The sequence below is a fragment of the Poecilia reticulata genome, chromosome 15 (genome assembly GCF_904066995.2).
Source record: "Poecilia reticulata chromosome 15, P_reticulata-male-v2, whole genome shotgun sequence".
NCBI lineage: Eukaryota > Metazoa > Chordata > Actinopteri > Cyprinodontiformes > Poeciliidae > Poecilia > Poecilia reticulata.
In genome coordinates, this window is record NC_088844.1 from 6528927 (window position 1) to 6552475 (window position 23549).

Consider the following 23549-nt stretch of genomic DNA (forward strand, 5'->3'; position numbering starts at 1 on the left):
AGCGGCATTAAAATTTGATGTGACTCAGTAGGCCAATGAGAAGATTTCAGACTGTATAAAATATTAATATGTAAGTACCCACAGCGTTAAGTAATGAAGTCCCAGCGGCGTTCGTTGGCAAGAGAAAATCAATGAGGCTTTCGGTTTAATTTTCATTTAATTGTTTGGCTTTTCAGTGGGCTGCTGCGCGTTATTTATGATCAACTGTTCACAGTATTAATATCTCCTTCGATATAACGGAGTTGCAAAAACAACCGCAGATCAGCATTCCTTGACCCGTTTGAAATCTCACCATTTTATTATTATTATTATTATTTCTTGCTGCCGTTTATCCTGAACAGATCCCAGGGAGGTTTGGGTTCGGAGAAAATAGAAGGAACAGAGAAAAAAAACATGAAAACAAAGAAAATCCACGAGGAGAGGTTCGGTGTTTGCAGCCGTGTCATCCCTCTAAACATGAATTAATAATAGCGTCACATCCCCAGCAATAAGGCGCATTAAGAGCCGCTCATTTTTCATCTATAGGCTTTCTGGATCATTTCAGCTAAATTGGCCGTTTTATTATAAAGTATAAAAAAATTTTTATATGAACCAAAGTCAAACTTGCTTAAAATGCACTGCTTTATTATTTCTTTAATGGCAGGCTCCTGTTTTTGTTTTTAACTTAACCATTGCGTTGTAATTATTAATTACACATTTTGACGCTGCAATTAATGTGCATCAGCATGCAAATGTCGTTATTTTATATATTGGAGCATGTCTCTTTAGAAAATGACAAAAACAAAATCGCAGCTTTATCTTGTATAAATAAGTTTTTCTTAGAAAAAAATCACTCTGAGATTAATTCGGCATATTTTTTCCGTTCAGTTTTGTAAAGTCTTATAATCAATACATTTATATCTTGATTATTTATTTATTTATTTATTTATTTATTTATTTATTTATTTATTTATTTATTTATGTGTTTGTGTGATGGGGGGCATTTGTTTTTGGAAATAATGGGATCTGCATATTTGAGCTGATGCTGCTCAAATATAGCTAAATCTGAATGTGTTCTTAAAATACTCTAACCATAAAAATCTAATCCGTACATGTTCATTTGTCTGAGGGTCGGAATTTCAGAAAGTGCTTAGAAAGAGAAAAAAATGTTAGAAAATGAACTTTACAGACTGTCCACCGGACGAAAAAGGAAAAGAACATCTTGAAAAGATAATAACATGTCAGATTCTCGACAGATGAGAGGAAAACAGTATTAAAAAATAAAATGGGCCTTGTGTGTGAGGGGGTGACTTGGGGAGTGTATCGACTTAAGGCTGAGAAGCTCTCTCTGAGTTTGCAGGCCGTGCAGGACGTCGTGCTGCTGTCTCCTTGGCAACTTGATTGATGGCCCCGCACAGCAGAGGGTTGGGGGAGGGAGGGAAAGGGTACAGGGGAGCCCACAGAAAGACGCGCGCGGCGTTCCTCGCAGCCAGATAACGAGAAGCAGATCCAGTGAGAAGCAGCGCGTGGGCCACGGGAGCCGACGGGAGCGCATCGAGCGCCATGGATCACATCGGGATCCTGGGGGCGCATCTGCAGCAGCACGCGCACGTGGAGCCCATCAGCTTCGGCATCGACCAGATCCTGAGCAACGTGGAGCAGAGCTGCATGCTGGGCTCGAGGATGCCCGAGCCGGACTACGGTCACCCAGCGTACAACGGCAGTGCCGGGGGAGTGGGAGGCTTCGCGTGCGGCGGCGGCGGCGGCAGCGGATACAACAGCACCGCCGGATCTTGTGGAATGGCGTCTCTCGGGGGAGCTTATCACATGAACATGAGCGTGAACATGAACGGGACTAACATGAACTCTGCCGGGGTCATCCGCGTCCCCGCGCACCGGCCTCCTCTCAGCGGCGGCGGCGGCGGCTCCGCGATGCCGCCTCACGCTAGCGGCGGCGTCGGCAACCTGAGCGCGCTCACCTTCCCGTGGATGGAGAGCAACCGGCGCTACACCAAAGACAGGTTCACAGGTATTTATTATTATTATTATTATTATTATTATTATTATTATTATTATTATTATTATTATTATTATTATTATTATTATTATTATTATTATAATAATAATAATAATAATAATAATAATAATAATAATAAGTAGACTTAACGACAATTTAAAGCCTGGCCGTTGCCATTACAGGCCCTCATGCAAAGCAACTAAATTTTGTTTTGTTTTGTCGTTTAGCAAAATAAGAATTTGTGGAATAATAACTTTTTCTTCATGTTAAAGCAATCTCGCACATTTTTAGAATATCTTATACTACGAAATATTTACAGATGTAAATATGTGTAATTGTTGGTCACATAGGATGCGGTCGCTGCTTCCTCTTGGAGCTGTCTCTTTGGTCCCACTGCTCTTTCTGCGATCCTGTTGCTGCCTTTGTTCTGCTCTCTCTGTGCTCCAGTGGAGCTCCCGGATCTACAGCGCTGAGGCTGTCTTGGTTTTTAATGTCTTGTAAATTGATCAAAGTAAGAAAAAGACATCAATCAGTAGGAGAAAAGAAAATCACGGCAACCACAACAACACACGAATAAAATAGACTTTAACCGATAGAAGAGGTGTTGTCGTTTTCAAACATTTAGGGTGAACTTTAATCGATATTTTTCATTAGAAATAATATTTTCTATTTGAAAGTCTTTTAAGTTATATATATATAGTTTATTTAAATTAGTTATAAAATTGTTAGGATTACAAAATAGTTATAAAATAGTTATAAAATTGTTACGTAAAATAATAAAAATGATGATTTAAAAAAACATATTAAGTTGGCAAATACAGTGTTTCCTTGACAACCAACTGCGATGCGCCTTTAGTTTATCAGCTGGTTAGTTTGACTTTAGCTCAGTCTTTAAGCTTCTGTTCATCACACAAACATTTTAAGCTGATTTCCAATCCAGCACATACATACCGCTTAGTTAAAATACTTCATTGTTCAGGCACATTCGCATTTTTTCCCTCTCACTAAACCCAAAATCAAACTGTAGCCTACAGTTTTTTTTATTAGTAAACTGTGAATACCTCTCACGTTTTTGAAAGTTCTGAGAAAATGTCTTAAACCATAAAATCATAGAATATTTTCTGTCATTTTATAGTTAATATAGGCAGCAATAATTTTTTTAAAGTATTAAACACCTTTAAAAAAATATATGTTTTTTTTTTATTTGTAATTATGTGATTAGACCATACTTTTACAAAGTTGATTACTTTTTTTTTTTTTTAATGGCTAAAATTTGATGTTCTTGTAACAGCTACACCAGCTCCTGTGTTTAGCTACCGCTTCTCTACGCTCACTGTCTTCTTCCTGTCTTTCTCCCTGCGTGTCCCGCTCTCCTGTCCCCTCCTGACCACCGTCCCCGTCAAGTCTCTCTCTCACCCCTCACTGTCACACGCCGTGTAGGTCACCCGTACCAGAATCGCACTCCGCCGAAGAAGAAGAAGCCGCGGACGTCGTTCAGCCGGCTGCAGATCTGCGAGCTCGAGAAGCGCTTCCACCGGCAGAAGTACCTGGCGTCTGCCGAGCGCGCCGCGCTGGCCAAGGCCCTGAAGATGACCGACGCACAGGTCAAAACCTGGTTCCAGAACAGACGCACCAAGTGGAGGTGACTGCTCTCTTCGCTCTCTCTTCTCTTAGATTTGTCTCAAAACACATTTTTTTCCGGAGCAGAGGTGTTTTACGCGGTATTGGTAAAAAGGCTTTCCAACCACGTGCGACAGTCTGGAGAGATTTAGATTTTTCAAGAACCGTGCCAGCAATTCTGGACCCACGTAAAACCAAACTGGACAATCAGTTTTCGTGGGTTATCACAGATTAACACCCACTTTTATCGTCTAGGCCCAATCTTTCAGTTTTGCCGGTCCACCTTTAAGAAGCCGTTCTCATCTCTCTTTTTCCTTGTCAAAATCATATCTGACATTTTGTTTTGCTGTATGCGGTCCGTTTACGTCTTTTTGTTCATGCATTATTCGTAAGCGGATCCCTGCTTTTTCAATTATTTTCTATATTGGTATAGAATTTTATTAGATCTTATTTTATTATTGATGCTATAAAATACCTGCTGTAATAAGCAGTGGTCATAGAACTAATAAATAACAGTCGTCTGTCAGCAGGAGGAGGCCGCTTAGACATATTTTCTAAGAGTTCGCCTAACTGACCGAAACGTGGATCAGAAACAATACATGAAAGTAGAATTAAATACAAATGTTTCAGGGAAAACAAATACATTAAAATAAAAGGTAATGTCTGTATTTATCTTTAGCATTACATATTTATGTTTATCATTAAGCCTATAGTCTATTATTTTTACATCATTGGTGCCCAATTTAATTTTACATTAAATGTGGTGCAAAGGAAGTAAATATATATATATATATACACACATATATATATATATATATATATATATATATATATATATATATATATATATATATATATATATATATATGGATTGATCCTTGAACAAAGCAGAGTGTTTAGATGTGATCATTTATGTCTTCTAATACAGTGGATAAAATATGTATCTGATACACTTACATTTGAACGAGGAGTTTATATACTCTACATAGAAAGACACATACTTTTTTTTTCACACTGTCTGATGTGAAAGCAGAATAAACTTTTCCCGTTTTAGGTCAAGTTAGAATTACAAAAATATTTTCTATTTGCTACATGCCAGAGTAATAAGAAAAAATTTTGAGGCAATTTTTATTACTTTCTTCAACTTCATGCTAAGATTACTATGCCTTTTAACAATTTGGGGCTTCTGATGTCGTGTCTTTGGAAGCTTCTGACAGGTTTATCGGTAGCATCTGAAGCTCACCTGCTTTCTTGTGTTAACATCACGGGAAAGTTGAAAGAAATCCTCCAACATATCAGGAAGAAAACTGTGGACTTGGATAAATCTGGTTCATCCTGCAATTCCCAGACGCCAGAGTGTACTCTGTTTATCCGTACAAACAATTGTACTGCAAGTACAAAGAAGATGAGAATGTCCAGCTGTCATACCGCTGACTGATTGACTGATTGAAGGTGTCAAAGCTCTGGCATGTCCCCACACCGCAGTCAGCTCTCTCTCTCCCTCACAGACTCTCTGCCCTCTCCTTGCAGACGTCAGACGGCGGAGGAGCGGGAAGCGGAGCGGCAGCAGGCCAACCGTATCCTCATGCAGCTGCAGCAGGAGGCCTTCCAGAAGACCATCAACCAGCCGGTAGCCCCCGACCCACTGTGCCTGCAGAACAGCTCCCTGTACGCCCTGCAGAACCTCCAGCCGTGGAGCGAGAACACGGCAAAGATCAGCAGCGTGTCAGCCTGCGAGTAAACCTCCAGCCGGGCTTCTCCTTCGGGATTCAGTGACTGCTGCGGTATGGTGGAGTGGCCGGATGCCTGCTGAGGACGTCCTGCTGTTGGACGTCCTGCCGTTGGACTCTGGTTCACGGCCTTTGCTCTTTCTGCCTCACGGACACCGGTGCTGTTTGTTGATGGGCTCTCTCTCTCTCTGCACTTCTCCCATCAAATGGGGCCCACACAACGACATGTTGTGTTATTATTATTGCTATTAATATTCTTTACATGACTTAAAAAAAAAATATTTTTATAAAAGTTTATACGACTGACTGAGTAGGGCTTTGCCTTAGAGCGACATGAGTATTTATCGGCCTCGTTAATCGACTTTTTAATCGACTGCAGAATAACAAAGCACTTGTTTCAACAATCTTTTAGAAAGGAAGGGATGAAATCTTATTAACTGAACATTTAATTTACCTTTGAATCAACAGCTGCATACATGGCGTTGTGTTAACTTTAAACGTGTTCCATCAAAGTCTTCGCTTACGGTTGTGCTGTGTGACCTGGCGGGTGGCTGATGACTCTTAGCAATAAAAACTAACAATAATAACTTTCTCAGCACATACAGTCAGGCACTGTAGCTATCAATCAGCTTTGAAGCATGCAGCAGCCATGTTGGATTTATGGGTTGGTGTCTGAGTGCTTGAATTCTTCTTTTTTCTCTCTCTTTATTTTTTGGAGTGTTGAAATGTTTCATTGTCAGAAAAATCAGCTGAAAAATCAAAAGGTTTTGGAAAATTTGAGGTTTCCATCAAACCCCCCCATCTAAAAACCCAACATGGATTCTGTGCCAACATGCAGAACGAAGTTGTTTATTTGTACCTAATAGCTGAAATCCACTAATACTTGAGACCCCATCAAAAAACACTTAGAACTGTTTATTTTAATGATTGTAACACCAACTATATCTTAACATGCATTAACATGCACAATGGAAACCATTTTAGCAGACAGTAATATCTGCAGCCTTCCTTGTCTCCATTGTTGAGGGTCGGCCCCAAGAAAAGTAAATGCCACTCCTGGATTGACTTGTTTTGCAAATGTCAGCCAATAGCATGTCAAGTAGAAATGTACATAGATATTTCAGCTTCCCAAAGATGCATTTTATCTCTGTGTTGTATATCGAATATTTTCAATATGCCGCAGTGGACTGGCGACCTGTCCAAGGGGAACCCTGCCTCTCGCCCGCTGACCGCTAGAGATAGACACCAGCACCCCTGGCCACGCCCCTACTAGGGATAAACATGTAAGATAATGAATGGATGGATGTTAGATATGTTCAACAAAATATTTTTTCAGTAATTATCTGGAGTTACATTCCACAGAACAATTCACAAATAATGAACCTTTACAGGCAGAGTTCCACTGTTTGCTACTGCAGTGGTTCAGTTTAGTGAAAGCTTAGAAATACGTAATCAGTAGTTTGTATTGCTAACAGCAGTTAGCTTGGTCACCGAGCACAACGAGTAGCGAATCGCAGACCTTCAACTGGAGCACACTTATACATGTGTGATATGACCTCATTCCCTGACAAGAGTTTCATCTTCCATGGTAACTGCAACGCCAACAGAAAGTCCTGAGATTTACACATCAAAATGACCAGCTTCAGTTTTCACTCTAATTGATATCTCGAGACTGGATCATGGACCAAACTTCCCAGTACAAATAAGACACACCATAAAAAGACAAAACACAGCCTAAATGGTGAAATGTAATATATTGCACTATGTCTAAAAGATACATTTAAATACAAATTACCACATTTTACTGTTTTTTTTTCTTGTTAGCATTCTGGTGTGTGTGTGTGTGTGCATGTGTGTGTGCATGCGTGTGTGTGTGTGTGCGTGTGCGTGCGTGTGCGTGCGTGTGTGTGCGGCCTGTATATGTATGTGCACACACTCCCTTTCATTTGCATTATTTGGTGAACACTTGTTTCCATACAGAGCTGTGTGAAAATGTATTTCCGCCTTGCAGAATATTTAGGTTTCGCTTTTTGCTCCTCACATTTAAATGTCTCAAGTCATCAAACTAATTTCATATCAGAACCTGGATGATAACGTCCAGACTTTACTAGACCAACAATGTGAGAAGAAAGGAAAAAAAACAAAAAGCTCATATGCTGGACACAAGCCTGACTACTGCCAGAGTTGCAGGATGAAGAAATCACTTAAATAGAACCTGTCTGATGACATGAAGTAGGCCAAGAGATCTAAAGTCAGAGCAAGAGATTGATCCCGGATGTAAAGAAGTTGAACCACAAATAGGTTCAACTTCTTTACAAGAGCAAATGAGAAATAACTATCAGTCTGAAAGGGTTTACAAAGGCGTTTCTAAGTGTTTGGTGACTCCAGAGAACCACACATTGTCCACACATGGAGAAAACATGGTCCAGTGCAGAGCAGACCTGAGACAGGCTCCAAAATCCTCCACTGTGTTTGAATCACAACATTTCTGCAAAGCAGAATGGATCAAAATGTATCTAAATGTAAAAGACTCATTTACCACAAACATTTGACTGCAAGAGTGTAACACTCAGTTACTGGGCTTAAGGTGGAGTTACTTTTTCCACACAGGGTCGGGTTAGTTTGGATAGATTCTTTCCATTTAATGAAATCATTGTAAAAACAACTTTTTGTATGAACTCAGGTTACTGTTGTCTGATATTAACTTTTTTATATGTATATATGTACCGTATTTTCCGCACTATAAGGCGCACCGGATTATAAGGAGCACATTCAATGAATAGCCTATTTAAAAAAAATTTTCATATATAAGGCGCACCGCATTATAAGGCGCATAGAATACACGCTACAGTAGAGGCTGGAGTTATGTTATGCATCCACTAGATGGAGCTGCACTAAAGGGAATGTCAACAAAACTGTCCGACTTCGGACGGCGAGGAGAGCCTTCCGCGACTGGGCCGGGGCATGGCCGAACAATGGTCACTCTTCTCCGTTCGCACACAGCATGTTTGTGGAGAACGCGGTGCTAAATGACCTGCAGATGACCTGATTCTAGACGGTCGGTAGGTAGATAGGTCAGTCAAACTTCTGACAACTATCCCATCATGCACCGTGCGCTTCTTCTTCTACGGGCGAAAATGAAGTTGGCGACTGCTTACCGTAGTTGCTAGACCTGTTGTGGCTCAATATTGGTCCATAAATAAGGCGCATCGGATTATAAGACGCACTGTCGGCTTTTGAGGAAATTGAAGGTTTTTAGGTGCGCCTTATAGTGCGAAAAATACGGTACACATATATGCAAAATATATAACTGCAACAAAAAAAGAGCAAAAACAGAAAAAAAAATCTAAAAAGGTGCAAATACTGTTTTTTCACAGCTCTGTGTGGCACCTACCGTGTTTTATTATGAGTAGGCAAAAATGGCACAAAGTAAGCCGTTTGTCACAGTCTTCAAAACAACGTGGCTGGTTAAGGTGGACCAATGCATTGATATGTTTAAATAAAGAACAGTGACACGTTCCCATCGTGTAAACCTTCAGTGGTAACATTTTGCCTTTTGGTTTTGTTTGTCCAGCTGTTGCTGTGCCTCATAAAGGTATGTGAACTTCACATTTTCTCAGGTTAGGCCGTGTAGGAGTAAGTGAGCAAGAAATAAGGAGACAAAAGCCAGAAGGGTAGAGTAAACGATTTATTTAAAGAAACAAAAAGGATATGAGGTTTGAAAGACAGGGAGGTTAACAGAGAACAAATCCAGTCTTTTACAGTTTCTGACCAACTACGACCAGCTTCTTTGTCTTTGCTTTAGAACATTGTCCCCACAGCATCATCCTGCCACTCTCGTGTTTCACCACGAGTTTATGGTGTGTAATGAGCAATGGACTTTTTTTTTCCTTTTTGCCACAGTGTTTTCCATGTAGGACAGAAATGCTCCAGTTTGGTCTCACCTGACCAGATCGCATCTTTCCTCTCATTTTCTGTCATCTCATGGTTTATGGTAAATTCCTCTGATTTACTTAAAACAAGGGCTTTTGCATTTGCAGTCTTCGTTGGAGACTAGATTTATGGACTGCACTGCTAACATTTGGGCAGGTCCGTAGATCTCCACAGCTTCTCTTGGATGCTCTCCTTGCCCAGCCTGTAGATGTCTGCAGTTGGTTCATCTTCATGTTCGGATGATGGACTGAACAATTGTTCTGTGAGATGTTCAAAGCTTGAAATCGTGTTTTAGACTTTAGCCCTGCTTTGACCTAATCTATCTCCCTATGTCCCTTAGTCTCCATGATGCAATAGCATTTATATTTCAATTAAATAACACACAAATGGAAAGTGTTTACTGATAGGATGACTTCTGAAATAGAATTAGCTAAAGTTATAGAGCTCTATGAACTATACTCAGTATCCACTGGCGTGTCCACATCAGGACGGCTAAGAGTCCTTCAAACTTTTTTCTCGCCATTTTGTCTCTACTTATGTTCAGTAAGGAAAGAAAACTCCAAACAAAAACTGTTGTCTTAATTACTCATCATTATTACTATTTTAAGATGTTCCAGATAAAATCTATGGCAGCCCAAACAAGTGTTTATTGTTTTGTTTTGTTTTTTAATAAATAAGCCATTTAGAAGAACAAATATAGAAAGAAAAATCAGAGATAAATTATTTATGGAGCCAAATGTCTTCAACCTTTGAGCTGTCCATTCCTCTGAAGGGGCTGCAGATCTGACCTCTTTCCTTTCTGTCCATGTTGCTAATTCATATATTTATGCGCCGCACTGAAAAGAATTAAAAACTGATGCCAAATCGCACCCTCACACATTTAGAATGTGAACAAAACAAAGGAGATGATTGTAGATTTCCTGGAGAAATAGGTTTAAATCTAACTTTATTTCCGTCACGGGAGAAGAAGAGGAGGTGTTTGAGGAATATAAATTCCTGGTGTTCATCTGGACAACAGACTGGACTGGAGACGCAACAGTGAAGCGTCTATAAGAAGGTACAGAGCAGACTGGAGGAAGCTAAGATCCTTCAAGGTTTGCGTTAAGATGCTGCAGATCTTCTATGAGTTTGTTGTTGAGACTTTCAGCCATCTTTTCTGCCGTCATCTGTTGGGGCAGCAGCATCAGGACCAGGAACTTAAAAAGTCTCAACAACCTGATAAAGAATGTTCTGGTTCTGTTCTGGGGCCGACTGTGGAACCTGTAGAGATGATGATGCAAAGAAGGATTCTTCATAAAATCAAGTAAATTATGGGCAACCCTGACCTTCCTATTTACGAAACTGTCTTAGAAAAACAAACTGTCTTTAGTCAGGGGCTTATTCGAATTCATTTTAAATCAGACTGTTACAGGAGATCCTTCCTGTCCACCACCGTCTACAATAACACTTTGAATAAATGATTTACAACAACATTTACTTTCCCTTTGGGATCAATAAATTATTTTTAATTGCATCCGTTGTTGAGAAGGACATGACCTTACAGAAGGAACTAGCTGAACTGAGGCAAGATTATGGTCCAATTCTGGCTCAGAATATAACTCAGATTGTTAAAGGCTGAACTGTGAACTGCTTCCTCTGTCACAGTTTCAGCTGACTGAGTGAAAAGACTTCAGAATCATTCCTGGAATATGTTAAAAATCCAGTACAATGTTTACTAAAACCAGCAAGTCATCTTAAAGTTGCTTTTTAAAATGTGTGCCTTCTCTTATTTCCAATTCATCTGGCTTTTTACTGTCTTTCATTATGACCCTATACACTTTTAGTCTCCTGATGGTGTTTTTTGATGAACTCTTGAAAAATAAATATTTTGGTGATGTCCGGCACTGGAAATTCATAATTTACTCCCATGCTATTTAAAAAAACTGCAATTTTGGAAAAGGAAACATCACTCTGGTCTTTCCTTTTAAACCTGACAGTAAAATACATTCAGAGATCAAAGCCTGTTTTTAGAAATAAAGCTTGTTCCCCCCCCCCCACTGCTAACTTGAGCCAGTAGCCATGTCCTTATTCCTCTGCTTCTTCAATTTTGCATTGCTGTTCTTTTCTGCAAGTAGCCAGGCACTCGTGTGTGTGTGTGTGTGTGTGTGTGTGTGTGTGTGTGTGTGTGTGTGTGTGTGTGTGTGTGTGTGTGTGTGTGGGTGTGTGTGTGTGTGTGTGCATGTGCGCGCGCGTGTGTGTGTGTGTGTGTGTGTGTGTGTGTGTGTGTGTGTGTGTGTGTGTGTGTGTGTGTGTGTGTGTGTGTGCGTGAAGATATCCAGAAGGTTTCAGAGTGCTGATAGTTCTGAGTGGATGTTGAAACTCTCCTTTAAATTCCTCCTTAACTTTTCAGAAAGTTGCCTGGGTAATGTCAGTTTGCTTACACAAACACACACGCAGACACAAACACACACGCAGACACACACAGTGTCTGTGTGTCACACACAGTTGTGTTTTCGTGTCTTGTGGGTGGTTTACACTGACCACCAGTCATTTTCTACAGCCTAGCCCTTACCCTTCCTTTAACCCCACCCCTAACCATCCTAACCGGTTCTAGTTGTTCAACTAAAATCTAATTTGCACCAAATCTAACTAGAGCACAGAACCGCAAAAAGAAGCATGTACCCGAAAAAGGTTCTCACTTTCCACTAATGACTTCTCTCTGTTGGTAAACATTTTGAAAGTGTTCCTCTATATGCGAGTGCACACAAACACCCTGCCTAACAGAGTGAGATTGAATGCCAAAGTTTATAAAAAAAAAAAAAAAAAACTAAAACAATTTATGTATATAAAGAAAGATTATCTGGTTTTCTTAAACTTAGCCAAACGAACAAGAAAAAAAAACATACCAAAAATACAGAAATTGAAAAACACCCTATAATCCACAAGCTACAAAACCACCATGACAAAGACAGAACAATATTCATCATTTACATGAATAACTTGTTATATGAAATAATAATATTTGAGCTGTCAAACATGAAGCATTGAAGCTTTTCAGTCGTCTCAACATCTGATTGAGGGACGGAGGTCACATATATCAAGATCTTGCAGATCAGACACGGAAAGTGTAAAAAAGATCTACTTCCGGTTACCAAATTAAAGCTGGTTCCGCATTAAGTATCATATTGTGGTCATTAAAGAACACAAGCATTCTTTAAATCTAAGTTTTCTCTGGACTCATTTATAGATTTATTTATATTTCCATTGGCTTGTAAGCCAATAGGCTTACTTTATTTATTTTTATATTTAGGTTATATTTAAATCACAATATGACACTTATCCATATATTATTCGTTTTCATGTATATTTTATATCATTTATAATTATATTATATTTACTAATATTTAACACTTTGGATAAGCAATTTCTCCTTGAGAATCAATAAAGTATGTTCTATTCTATTCTGTTTTATTCTATCCTGAGGTTAATTGGCTTGTTTAAATTGCCCTCAGGCATGAGTGTGCACTTGTTTAATATTTATTTCGGTATTTTGCGGTTATTGTTAATTTATTTATTATTTGCATCTCAGTTTTCAACACTCTCAATCATCTTCCTCATAATCATCATCAATCTTTCATACCAACCTAACAGCACATTTCTGTACATCATCAATTATTTTATTTACCCCATAATTTGTTTCCATTTATTTGACTTCACCAACCTTTGTTTTGTTCGCCCCCTGCTGGACGCTCACTGACATTACAATAACTTGTCGCACATTGATGACTGTTGTTTTTACGTAAATACCGTGCTCCTCCGGCAGTTGTATAACAGTCCCCAGAGCAGCTTAGGAGGAAGTTTCGGCGTGACTCTGTTCTATATTACGGTCCAGCATGTCTTTTTTACGGTTATGCGTGTCAGCGAGCAGACGGGTCGTGTCTCGGACCCAGGCTGTGGGCTCGGTGTTTTCTGGTAGGTGTAAGTCTGTCGGGCAGGGAGCTGTGTCAGTTTTCATAGATGTTCGGGGAGACTGCAGGGTCTGATGTGAAAGCTGATGAAGTGCAGTAGTTTTTAGCATTTCGTCTTTGTCAAGGCTCTGCACGGTCAGCCAGCGGAGCCCTGAAGGACCAAGAGCCGCTGAAGAAGGCCAAAACCCCGCAGGGTCGCTTCGATGCTCCGGAGAAGAGCGGAGATGTTCTAGAAAGTGAGAAACAGCCTGTTTTTTGGTTCCCATCTTTTCAATGTCTTAGGCAGATGATGTCCAGCTCCTCTAAATTAGTTTTTTTGTTAACATGTGCATCTAATTATTGGCTCAATTAAATAGTTACTGTGCAAAGAAATTAAACTATGTTTTCATTTTAAATCAATTCATTTTTTATGTCCCTCGATCTGTTCCATACATTTACTTCCTTATTTTCGACTCTCGTTTTGTTCTTTGTTTACTTAATTGTTCAACAGTCAAAATATCGATATAAATTTCGACCAAATTTTGTGAATCAATAATTAGTATCATCAGATTTGTTCTGTTTACTTTCACTATGATTATTTCACCGAGGAAACTACTTAGCTCTGTTTTTATTCTGCTATTTATGAATATTATGATCTATATTTATAGTGAAAACAAAACGGGTTTGTCAGAAAAATAAATATTGCATGATAGTATTAATTTAAAATTAATTTTGATCTAGAAATTAATTTGACTGTCTATGCACTGTACATTTTCTAGGCTTTTGCATGAATAAGTTTTCTGTATTGAAAAGCAAAGTAATGGTCTGATTTTCTTAGAGACTCAATTTGTATTTTTTACTAGCGTGGACAATATTTTGCTTTCTGCATTTCTTTTTTTAAATAGCAACTATAGAAATTAAGAAAAAAACCTTCTTTAGCTTATGAAATATAAAAGGAAAGAACAAATAATGAAGAACGAGTGACAAAAAGCTACCAATGTCCAAAGAGAAACCTGACATGGACAGCAGAGATCTTTACTGGTGTCTTGTTTTTTTGCAGAGTTTCCCGATGATGTAAACCCTAAAACCAAGGAGAAAGGTGGCCCTCGGGGTCCGGAGCCCACCAGATACGGAGACTGGGAGAGGAAGGGCCGCTGTGTGGACTTCTAGGGAAGTCTTCCAGTTTCCCCGCCGTGTGCAGCACTGTCAGAGGGACCTGGGAAGAGAGCCTGCTTTGCAGAAGAGACTGAGACCGTGTGGTCGTGTAAATATTTACTGTATATGTGTGTATTCAGAACAATATGCTGACCTGATGAAACTGATTCTCAGAAATGTAACTAAAGGACAATAAAGTCTGATTTTAACCTGCCTCGAGTGTTTGTTCTGACTCTTTGTCTCGTGTTGGACTGGATCAACAGTGACAGTACACAGAATGCTCCACAACGCAGCCGTTCAGTGACAACATTCAGGTTCAGAAAACTTTCTTGGTCACAATCATTTGTAGCTTTTCAATCCATTTGTTTTATGCTAATTTATTTGAGATTTTTAAGGAAGTAATAATGACTCTTAACAAAGATGATGCATCCGCATGACTTGATCTGAACCCTGAAGAAGAGACACGAGGGTTGTGTCTTCACTGAACTACGATATAGTTCTCTCTTTAGATGTTCTGCTGCTGTAAAAAGAAAGAGGGACAGGACACAAGCTGGACATTTACATACAAACCTAGAAGGTGTAGGAAAAGCAACAATAAAAATGAGAATGAGATAAAAGACAATTCATGAAAACATGGGGCGGCATTACTTAAAAACAGCAAATAAAATCACTGCATGCTGTGAATTCTGTTTTTCCGAGTAGTCTATAGAGAAGAAAAGGTTTGGAACCACCATGTCTTTAATAACTTATTCACAAACTTACCTAACCAGGGATGGAACTGCAGCTGGTCTGAAGTCACTTAATTCTGGGTTAAACCTGTCTGTGATTTACTGAATTTATTATTCAGTCTTAATAGTTATAATGGTGTGAGTGACACTGAAAAGAAAAGAGACGGGTCTCCGTTACACATGCATTTGTACTATTGTCCACTTGGGGGACTAAAGAGTGACGGTTACCCGATAAAAATTGAAAGTATTTTCTGGTTGCATCACTAATGTTATAATTAGTGATTTTATAACATTAGGGCTAAACCTGTCTGTGATTTACTGTATTTATTATTCAGTCTTAATAGTTATAACGGTGTGAGTGACACTGAAAAGAAAAGAGACGGGTCTCCGTTATACATGCATTTGTACTATTGTCCACTTGGGGGACTAAAGAGTGACGGTTCCCCGATAAAAATTGAAAGTGTATTTTCTGGTTCCATTACTAATGTTATAATTACTGACTGTAGTTGTTAGAATATTGTTTCACCGAGCGTATCTGGTTAACTTTTAAGTTTTTCATTATATGAACACGTTAGTACAGTTGTGAGGGGAAGGCTGTGAGAGAATGAGGCGTGTTTGTGGCGGACAGCGGTAGCAGACAGAAAGAAACGGAAGCTCCGGAGACAAGAGCTGCGGAGGAAGGAGGCTGATAGCGGCGACAGCTACCGAGAAGAAGGCCACAGCAGCTGGACGACACAACAGGTAAAATCCCTGAGCTCTGTGCTGGGTGGTTAAAAATGGCTGTATCCACCAGCTTCACTTTCTCCTTTCTTTGTTCACTTTTCGATGTGGTCTCAATGAGACTTCCGCTAAACGCCTCGTTGTGGACATTGTCGAGCGTCAGACAACTTCTAAAAACAGATGTGATGAAGATGATTGATATTTCTGTGCTCGTTTTAACCAAAGAATGGACAAATGTTCCCTCTGTGTGGGTTACCCACACCCCGGTACGCTTGGTACCGGGGTGTCGTCCACAGTGTAAGTTTCTGGAGAGGAACAAAGCCACAGTTGGTTCTAAACACACACACAGCTGTGGGAAGTCCTGTTTGCAGTAAACTAACATCCTAAAATCATGACCTTGAGCATACAGCCGGAGACCTACCGTGGAATTATTCAAAAATAATAATCGATTGGAAAATTCATAGAAACGTCAAAAACACCCAGAACAAGAACTTAAACCAAACCCGAATAGACACAAAACCAGAAGAAGATGCGAATTGTTTAACGTTTTTACCAGTGTTTCACAGAGAAGTAGTTCACATGATGAGCTAAGCAGATGTGCAGTTCCACCAGGTGTTTGCTAATTGTTGCCGCTGCTAGTCTGAAGGAGTGGTGTGGGTGAGTCACGCTGCTCCCCCACACTGGTGAGTGTTCTGTGAGGCAGAAACTCAACCCCAGGGAGCAGCTTCGAAAAGGAAGCTCTTGGTTAACCACTCGTTTTTTGCATCCAGAATGGCTACTAGGTGAGATTCAAGGATTGATGATCTGAAACGTGTCGCACAGACAAAACCTTTTCACAGTACTGTAATTGTTACTGTCATTGAATAAAGTGTACTGTGCAGATTCTCAGCATATACTGGGTGTCTCTTCCAATGTTTATAGTAATTAGTCCTTCCTATCTGTTACCACTGGACTTATGAAACTAGAACTGTCGAGCCAGTCTGGCATTTGAGCATTCCAGCCAAGGGACAAATTTGACATTTAAACTCAGACTTGACCTGCATCTTCAGCAGTCAGATCACAATCAGGATAAATGTTGCATTTATCAGATGTTGGGAATTTGAAGTAAAAGTCAAATTTAGAAAATCAGAACTCAGGCACCACAGATAATAGAAATAGTAGAAATTTCAGTATTTTCAATGGTTTTTTTTTTTTACTGTTTTGTTCTTTGCCTCTGGTGTAGTTAAGACCGTTTTGCTTCATGGTTTGAAAGAATTGAAAGGTTGGCGTTTGTCTAGAGATGAGTTTATTCCCTCATGTATTCAGTTCCATGTTGACAGAAATGTACAAAGAAAACACGCTCTGATCACAGTTTCATACATCTGGGTCTTTCGTGCTTACTCTGTTTTTGTCAATTATACATCACACTATGTATTAGTGGGAAATCCATGCAAGTCTTTGTGCCTGTTATCCCTGGTCTCCATATCTGAACACATTGCGTCCGTGAAAGTGTTAGTGGATCCATAGGGCAATCAGGATTCTTCCTGGTTGGTGCAGTGAACATGCAGTTTTAATGAGGCCAGTTAGGTGAGTAACAACATATCATTACAGCATCCGGACCCATCAGGAGGCTCAACCGGCCTGCTGCTTAGTGACTCCACAGAAACACAAAAGACTCACTGAGCAACCAGAGGTTTTTGTAACTTGCAGTTTGTATCCCAGCTATATTTGAAACATGGAGGCTCCACATCACAAGCCTTCATGTTCTCCAGCTGAGCCTCAGAGAGACTATAGTGGCTGGTCAGTGTATTTTTTCTGGTCAGATCTTGTAATTATTGAAGCTTTTTTTTTTTTAAACCATGATTCAGTATTGTTAGGAATCTGGAAAAATCCATACTTTAATCTGGCTTAAATTTCATTTAATTTCCAAACTTGCTTTTGTTCTCATTACAGGAACCCTCAGCATTTCTGTTCTCAGGTGAAAGCAGACAGTGATGGAGGATGCGTCTCTCAACACTTAAGCGCAGCAACACATTCTTAGCTGCACAAGATGGTGGTAGAGAAGAAGCTGAGGCAACAGTCAATGGGGAGAACCATAAAAGTGTGACCATAGCACCCAAGACCCACTATATGACAGACAGACATTATGTGCAGAGAAAGCCCCTCTTCACTGAGGAGCATCGTGTGTCCATCTTAAAGAAACACCCAGAAACGGTGAGTTGGGAAAAATATTTTCATTGCTCTACATTTCATTCTAAGTTCAGTGTTTATTGTGTTAAATATAGCTCACTATTAAGGTAAATATAGATGTATTAACTTGAGATCGATCATTAAAATGCTGTTTCCTTTATCCAAAGTATGTATATATATATATATATATATATAAATATATATATATAACTAAAACCATAAGCTCAAACTTATACTTTGACGTCTTTCAGGAGGAGCCTTCTGGACTCGCCATGAACCCACCACAGACGCATGGCCTTTCTCTAAGGGACCTCTCACTTCCCACAGCCTTTGGAGAAAAACCCAGTTCAACCTCGATTGTTCCAGAACGGTGCCACAGAGAACCCACTTCAGGATTAACGTTCCATGGCAGATCAGCTCAGCGAAGCTTCTCCAGCTCAATTCTAGAAGTTCAGAGCATAAATCCTCCTCTGAGGCCACAGCTGACCTCCACAGTTCTCAACCCAACCTACATGCCACGCTCACGCCACCCCAGAATAAGCCAAGCCTACTTGAGATCGAAGGAAGGGAGTGGCGTAGAAGGGACGAAGACGAGTTCTTCGGCGGCGAACTCTGAGTGTTGGTATCAGGTGGACTATTGGACTTGTGCCATTCCAAAAGCTTTGCCTCCTTCTCCAGACAGAAAGTCTGCTGCCTGGAACCCAAACAAAGAATATGAGGAGCTGCTGGACTACACCTACCCTTTGAGACCAGGACATGTCAGCAGGGAATGGAACTCCACTGAGCTGCAAGAAGACTCTCTTCTAAGAACTGAGCCAAACATGAAGGACTCGGGAATCGAGTTGGACCACTTGTGCAGCTCTGCCAGCCTGTCAGGGTTTGAACCCTCTGAGAGTGGAGGAGGAAGGAGCCGAGACAGAAGCAGGTCACCTGACCCGCAGGTTTTCCTCGCATCCTCAGACGTTCCCCCCTGCAGTACACCGCTCTCCATTGCCAATCTCACCAGTTTGTCCGTGGACAGTTTGGACTGCGGCAGGGACAGAGGTGGAAGCGATCAAAGCAGGAATGGCGATGACTATCAACCCCATGCAGAAGCCGCTTCCTCGTCCGCTGCTTTCATTTGTTCCGCTAATGTTCTCCCACGGTCCAGGTGGGTTGGTGGAGAGGTGGACGAGGAGTTCTGGCCTCTACCAGCGCAGCTGGAGGAGCTGCAGCAGCTGTCCAGACAGGTCAGTCCAGCAGCTTCATGTGCAGGGTTTAATCTAAAACAGCAAATTTCCCTCAATATGCAATCATACACACAGCGGAAACCGTATCAGTATTATCACAGAAGTCAATATCCACAATCTTCCAAGGTTGGGTGATATGCAAGATTCTCCCAGCTGATATTTGTCGGTGTAAAAAATGGCAATGGGTGATATATTTGCACAGGTGAGATTTGGACTTTTTTTTAGTATAACAGAAAACATTTGTTCTTAAAAAACAACAACCATGGAAAGGCGCAATCTATCATGGATGGCCAATAAATTTGTCTAATTGCCCAATCTTAGTTTCCCCCAGTGCATTATAAGCCTGATGGGCCATCAGGCTTTCCTTGTGCCCCCACCTGGCTAAGCATTGCTTATTTATTTAAGTCTTTTTAAAATGTTAGCAGTTTTTAAAACTTTATAGTTGGTGTTCAGATATAAATTTTCCAATCATTCAATAACACATGATTATCAAGTGATATTTTCAAGTTTCCTGTCAACTTTAAACAGTTTTTAACTCAAAAACACAACAGGCCGCTGGATGAATGACTGAGCTAGAGCCCAACCACCAGGCTTAGCAATTTTTCTGGGGGAAACCTTGAAGTCATTAACTTTGATTAGCCACACCTTTTTGCCACACCCAGGCCTATCACTATCAGACTTGCAAAATCAAGAAACCATTTAAGTCTGACCTTTCTGGCGATATGACGCAGCAGCGTTTCCCATACAATTATCCAAGCCCTCCTCCCCCCAAGAAGATCATGACATATAGTACTTGTAGGTGTTAACAGTTAATGTTACTGATTTTTGTCAGCCTTCCTAGGTAACGCCAGGTGATGTCGTGAGCTATATCCGTCCCTACGTGGTCTATTTGACAACAGAAAAGGAAAATTATACTTTTGTGTGAAAGCAGAAGAAGAGTGCATCAGATGATTAAAAGATAGTAAACGCAGTTGTCATTTTTAAAGTAAGTGACGGAGCATAAAGTCAGGTACATGTTGTGGTTTTTGTGTTTTGGAGAAGGTGCGAGAGGTGGCGGCCCAGATAAACCCGCGTGTGACAGCCCGCTGTGCATCTCTTGACCGGGACACCACCTCCACGCTGCCCTCCGTCACCTCTTCACAGAAAACCCCAGAGACTGCACAGGACAAACAGGATGGATGTGAAGGAACGCAGCGCTGTGCAGCAGAGACAGGTATTTATTTCCTTTCCATATCTCACTACACACATTCTTCTTTTCATCACCCACCTGTTCTCACTTGTTTTGTTTCTGAGCAGCCGGCGGCAGCAGGGACTCTGAGGCTTTGAGGAGCAGTGGCGGTGTGAGGGGGCAGCTGAGTGTGACGGGGGTCAGGGAATGTTTGCTGAAGCAGCTGTGTGACGGCCAAGAGCAGAGCGACTCTCTGATCGAACACATCCAGGTAGGAACAAGCTGAGCTGGACGCCACCGGTGCATTGATAGCAGACGGTAAACTGTGAATGGTGTGTGTGTGTGTTTTTTTTTTTTCCCCCCAGCTGTTCTGTTCACAGCTAGAGCTGCTCATCCAGCAGCTGTATGCCCTGTCACAGAGCATGGAGAAGATTGCTGCTCCTGCAGGGGACTTGGTCAGCGTGAAGTCATCACTGGCTGATTATCAGGTAACAAATAAACCTCCCAAAATGTTCACAATGGTTAATCAAAAAATAAATAAATAAAATTCCTCATAGCTTTTGTTTTCTCGGGATTCAGAACTGTCTGTAGAGAAGAGAAAAACCAGTTAAAATTTGATGCATATTCATAATCTTTTAATTGAAGCTCCAGGGAAAAGCTTGTTAAAAAGTCTGGTGCAATGGCACTGAGCCAAAATTGGTATCAGCTGGTCAAAGCTTTACAAACAACAGCAATTGAAAATCTGTTCTGAGTGGCTCATCTGTAGTAAAAAACCCAAACCATAAGTTACAGCTTCATGCGATCTACACTCTTTATTTTTAGAGCTTTCAGAAGGAGTTGAGCAGCCATCAACCTCTGTCATCTTGCGTCCTCCGTGCTGGACAGCATCTTCTGAGCTGCATCAACAGCACCTCTCCATGTCAGTGATGTACATCATAGATTTATATGAAAAAAGAGACTAATATTAAATGTTCCTGCGGCTTCTGACCCTGGTTTGTCTCGTCTTTTTGTTTTCAGTTTTAAAAGACACTCTGCTGCTTATCGAGAAGCAGACCGGAGCTCTACAGAATCACTCGGACCACGTTTTCTCCTCCATTCTCTCCGCTTTGGACAGCCTGGCTCTGCCCACTCACCACAGTCCTGCTCAGCTGAGGGAAGAGAAGAACTCTGCTGGAACCTAATAAGTCCAGTTTGTGGACGGATCACGAGAAGTTCTGACACTAGTTTTTAAAGTGACATTCTTAGCCTCATGACTGCCTCCAGTTCAGACCAACCACTGACTGTTTTCCTGGTCAGCTGTTTAAAGCAACTTCAGCTCCAGACATCCATCGGCTCTTTTCCAGGTTTCCCAGTCAGGTTGAAGACATTGTGTCTTAATACTTCCTCTCAAGCTTCTCATAATGCATCCCATTATGTTTCAGAAATCATATACGGTCATATTCAATGAATGAGAATATTATTGAAAAGCTCATGGGCTTCAGTTACTCAATGTACAAAAAAGTTTCAAGGTTTCCGCTAGAAAACTTGCTAAACCTGGTGGTTGGGCTCCAGGTCAGTCATTCATCCAGCAGCCCGCAATGTTTTTGAGTTAAAAAATGTTTAAAGTTGACAGAAAAATTGAAAATATCACTTGATAATTATGTGTTATTGAAAGATTAATACCTGAACACCAACTATAAAGCTATAAAAATGCAAACATTTAAAAAAAATACCTAAATAAATAAGCAATGCTTAACCTGGTGGGGGGACAAGTAAAGCCTGGTGGCCCGCCAGGCTTAGAATATACCAGGGGAATCCCTGAATTACTTTTCAAGCCTTTGTTTCTGTTAGTTGAGATTTCGTGTTTGCTTACAGCTAATAAATACACAAAATTTAAGATTAAAATATCACATCTTAATGAAGAATATATTTAATACCTGCTTAAAGGTTGCTTAAATGGTACTTCTAATCCGACAAACTCATCAGAACGCACCTTTCTTATTTATTGAACATCACTGTACAGTCGCTCTAGTTTGACCTAATATTGTCTCCTCCTTGTGAGACACGCCTCTAAATGGACTTAATCAAATAATCCTGAAGCTTCTTGTCTCATTAAACAGCTCCAAGGTTACTGCATTTTCATTGTCATTTTGTCACATGGTACATGAAGATATGTTAATAAATACAACATTTTTAGGATTGTGATTTTATTTATAAACCAAGTCATGTGCCAGGGTTTAGAATTTCCATTTTTACCTGTCTGACATATGAATGATGCGTTTCAACAGCTCCAGTCACACTTGCCAACCTCCCACCTCCCCTGGTAAGGCGTGTGTAGAGTCTTAAAATAAATTAATCATGTACTTCAGCAGTGCAATCTCAACCTAGTAAGTTCAGGAACTTATAATCATATTTATTTTAGTCAGATGTTGGGGGCAGGAGGAATGTTTTTAGGTAATGAGTTACAGAACTGCTGTTCCTGCTGTTGACACTGTTGTACTTTTTTTTTTTACCAACAAGACATAACAGTGGGCATGCTGACCTGCTATATGCGGTGGGTGCATATAAATGCAAACATACACACCCTCCTCCATATAGCTATAATCACATACCTAAACTTGTACATGCCTACACATATATACATACTTGTACATACATATTTGCACTCGTATAAGACTGGGATGCATTTTTTTGACCTTCAATAATTCGTTTTTTTCTACTTTCATTAAAAATATTGCATATTCATTCATGAGCAGGTAAAAAGAAACGGTTCCATGTCGCTTTGGATGGTATTTTTTTGTACGTACTTTGGTTATTTTTGAGATTATCAGTCTGATTGTCTAAAACATTTAAGGGGGATTGAGGGGAAAATTTTCTCTTCTCTGTCCAACTTATCTAAATGATAACACAAAACAAGAGTCGATACAAGTGTGTTAATGAATGAGCTTTTACAGTTTTTCTCAGTCGCCTTGGTGCATTTCTCAAATCATTTTCAACATTTTAAGTTAATTTCTCAAAACAATTCGTACAAACAGCAGAACACCATGAATTACCCGCAAAACCAAGTTTCTTTCTCAAAATCCTTAGTTTATCTCTCAAAATTAAACATCTGTATCCATGAACATGTAAGTGCCTCAGAATGTTGTACTTGTACTTGTTTCGTTGTGTTAGGTTAAGGCGATCAAATTGATTAGTC

General features: G+C 40.3%; 3 protein-coding genes across 5 annotated transcripts; all 3 read left to right on the forward strand.

Moving 5' to 3' along the window:
• Window positions 1-1004: 1004 nt before the first annotated feature.
• On the forward strand, window positions 1005-5649 carry tlx1 (T cell leukemia homeobox 1). Of its 2 annotated transcripts, none has more exons than XM_008428929.2 (3): window positions 1005-2008; window positions 3401-3638; window positions 5147-5649. In XM_008428929.2, exons 1-3 carry the CDS (start codon window positions 1543-1545, stop codon window positions 5355-5357), a joined length of 915 nt encoding a protein of 304 aa, XP_008427151.1. In that variant the 5' UTR covers window positions 1005-1542; the 3' UTR covers window positions 5358-5649. The 2 variants fall into 2 exon arrangements, with proteins under 2 accessions (XP_008427151.1, XP_008427152.1); XM_008428930.2 differs by having other exon boundaries at window positions 1006-2008; window positions 3437-3638.
• Window positions 5650-13039: 7390 nt separating this feature from the next.
• sdhaf4 (succinate dehydrogenase complex assembly factor 4) lies at window positions 13040-14574 on the forward strand. Its single transcript, XM_008428928.3, has 3 exons — window positions 13040-13230; window positions 13352-13462; window positions 14266-14574. The coding sequence occupies exons 1-3, from the start codon at window positions 13152-13154 to the stop codon at window positions 14373-14375; spliced, it is 300 nt and encodes a 99-aa protein (XP_008427150.1). The 5' UTR covers window positions 13040-13151; the 3' UTR covers window positions 14376-14574.
• Window positions 14575-15521: 947 nt separating this feature from the next.
• On the forward strand, window positions 15522-23475 carry cep68 (centrosomal protein 68). Of its 2 annotated transcripts, none has more exons than XM_081616056.1 (8): window positions 15522-15829; window positions 17741-18001; window positions 18229-19206; window positions 20245-20419; window positions 20503-20645; window positions 20740-20862; window positions 21197-21293; window positions 21392-23475. In XM_081616056.1, exons 2-8 carry the CDS (start codon window positions 17789-17791, stop codon window positions 21553-21555), a joined length of 1893 nt encoding a protein of 630 aa, XP_081472182.1. In that variant the 5' UTR covers window positions 15522-15829; window positions 17741-17788; the 3' UTR covers window positions 21556-23475. The 2 variants fall into 2 exon arrangements, with proteins under 2 accessions (XP_081472182.1, XP_008427148.2); XM_008428926.3 differs by having other exon boundaries at window positions 20248-20419.
• Window positions 23476-23549: the final 74 nt, after the last annotated feature.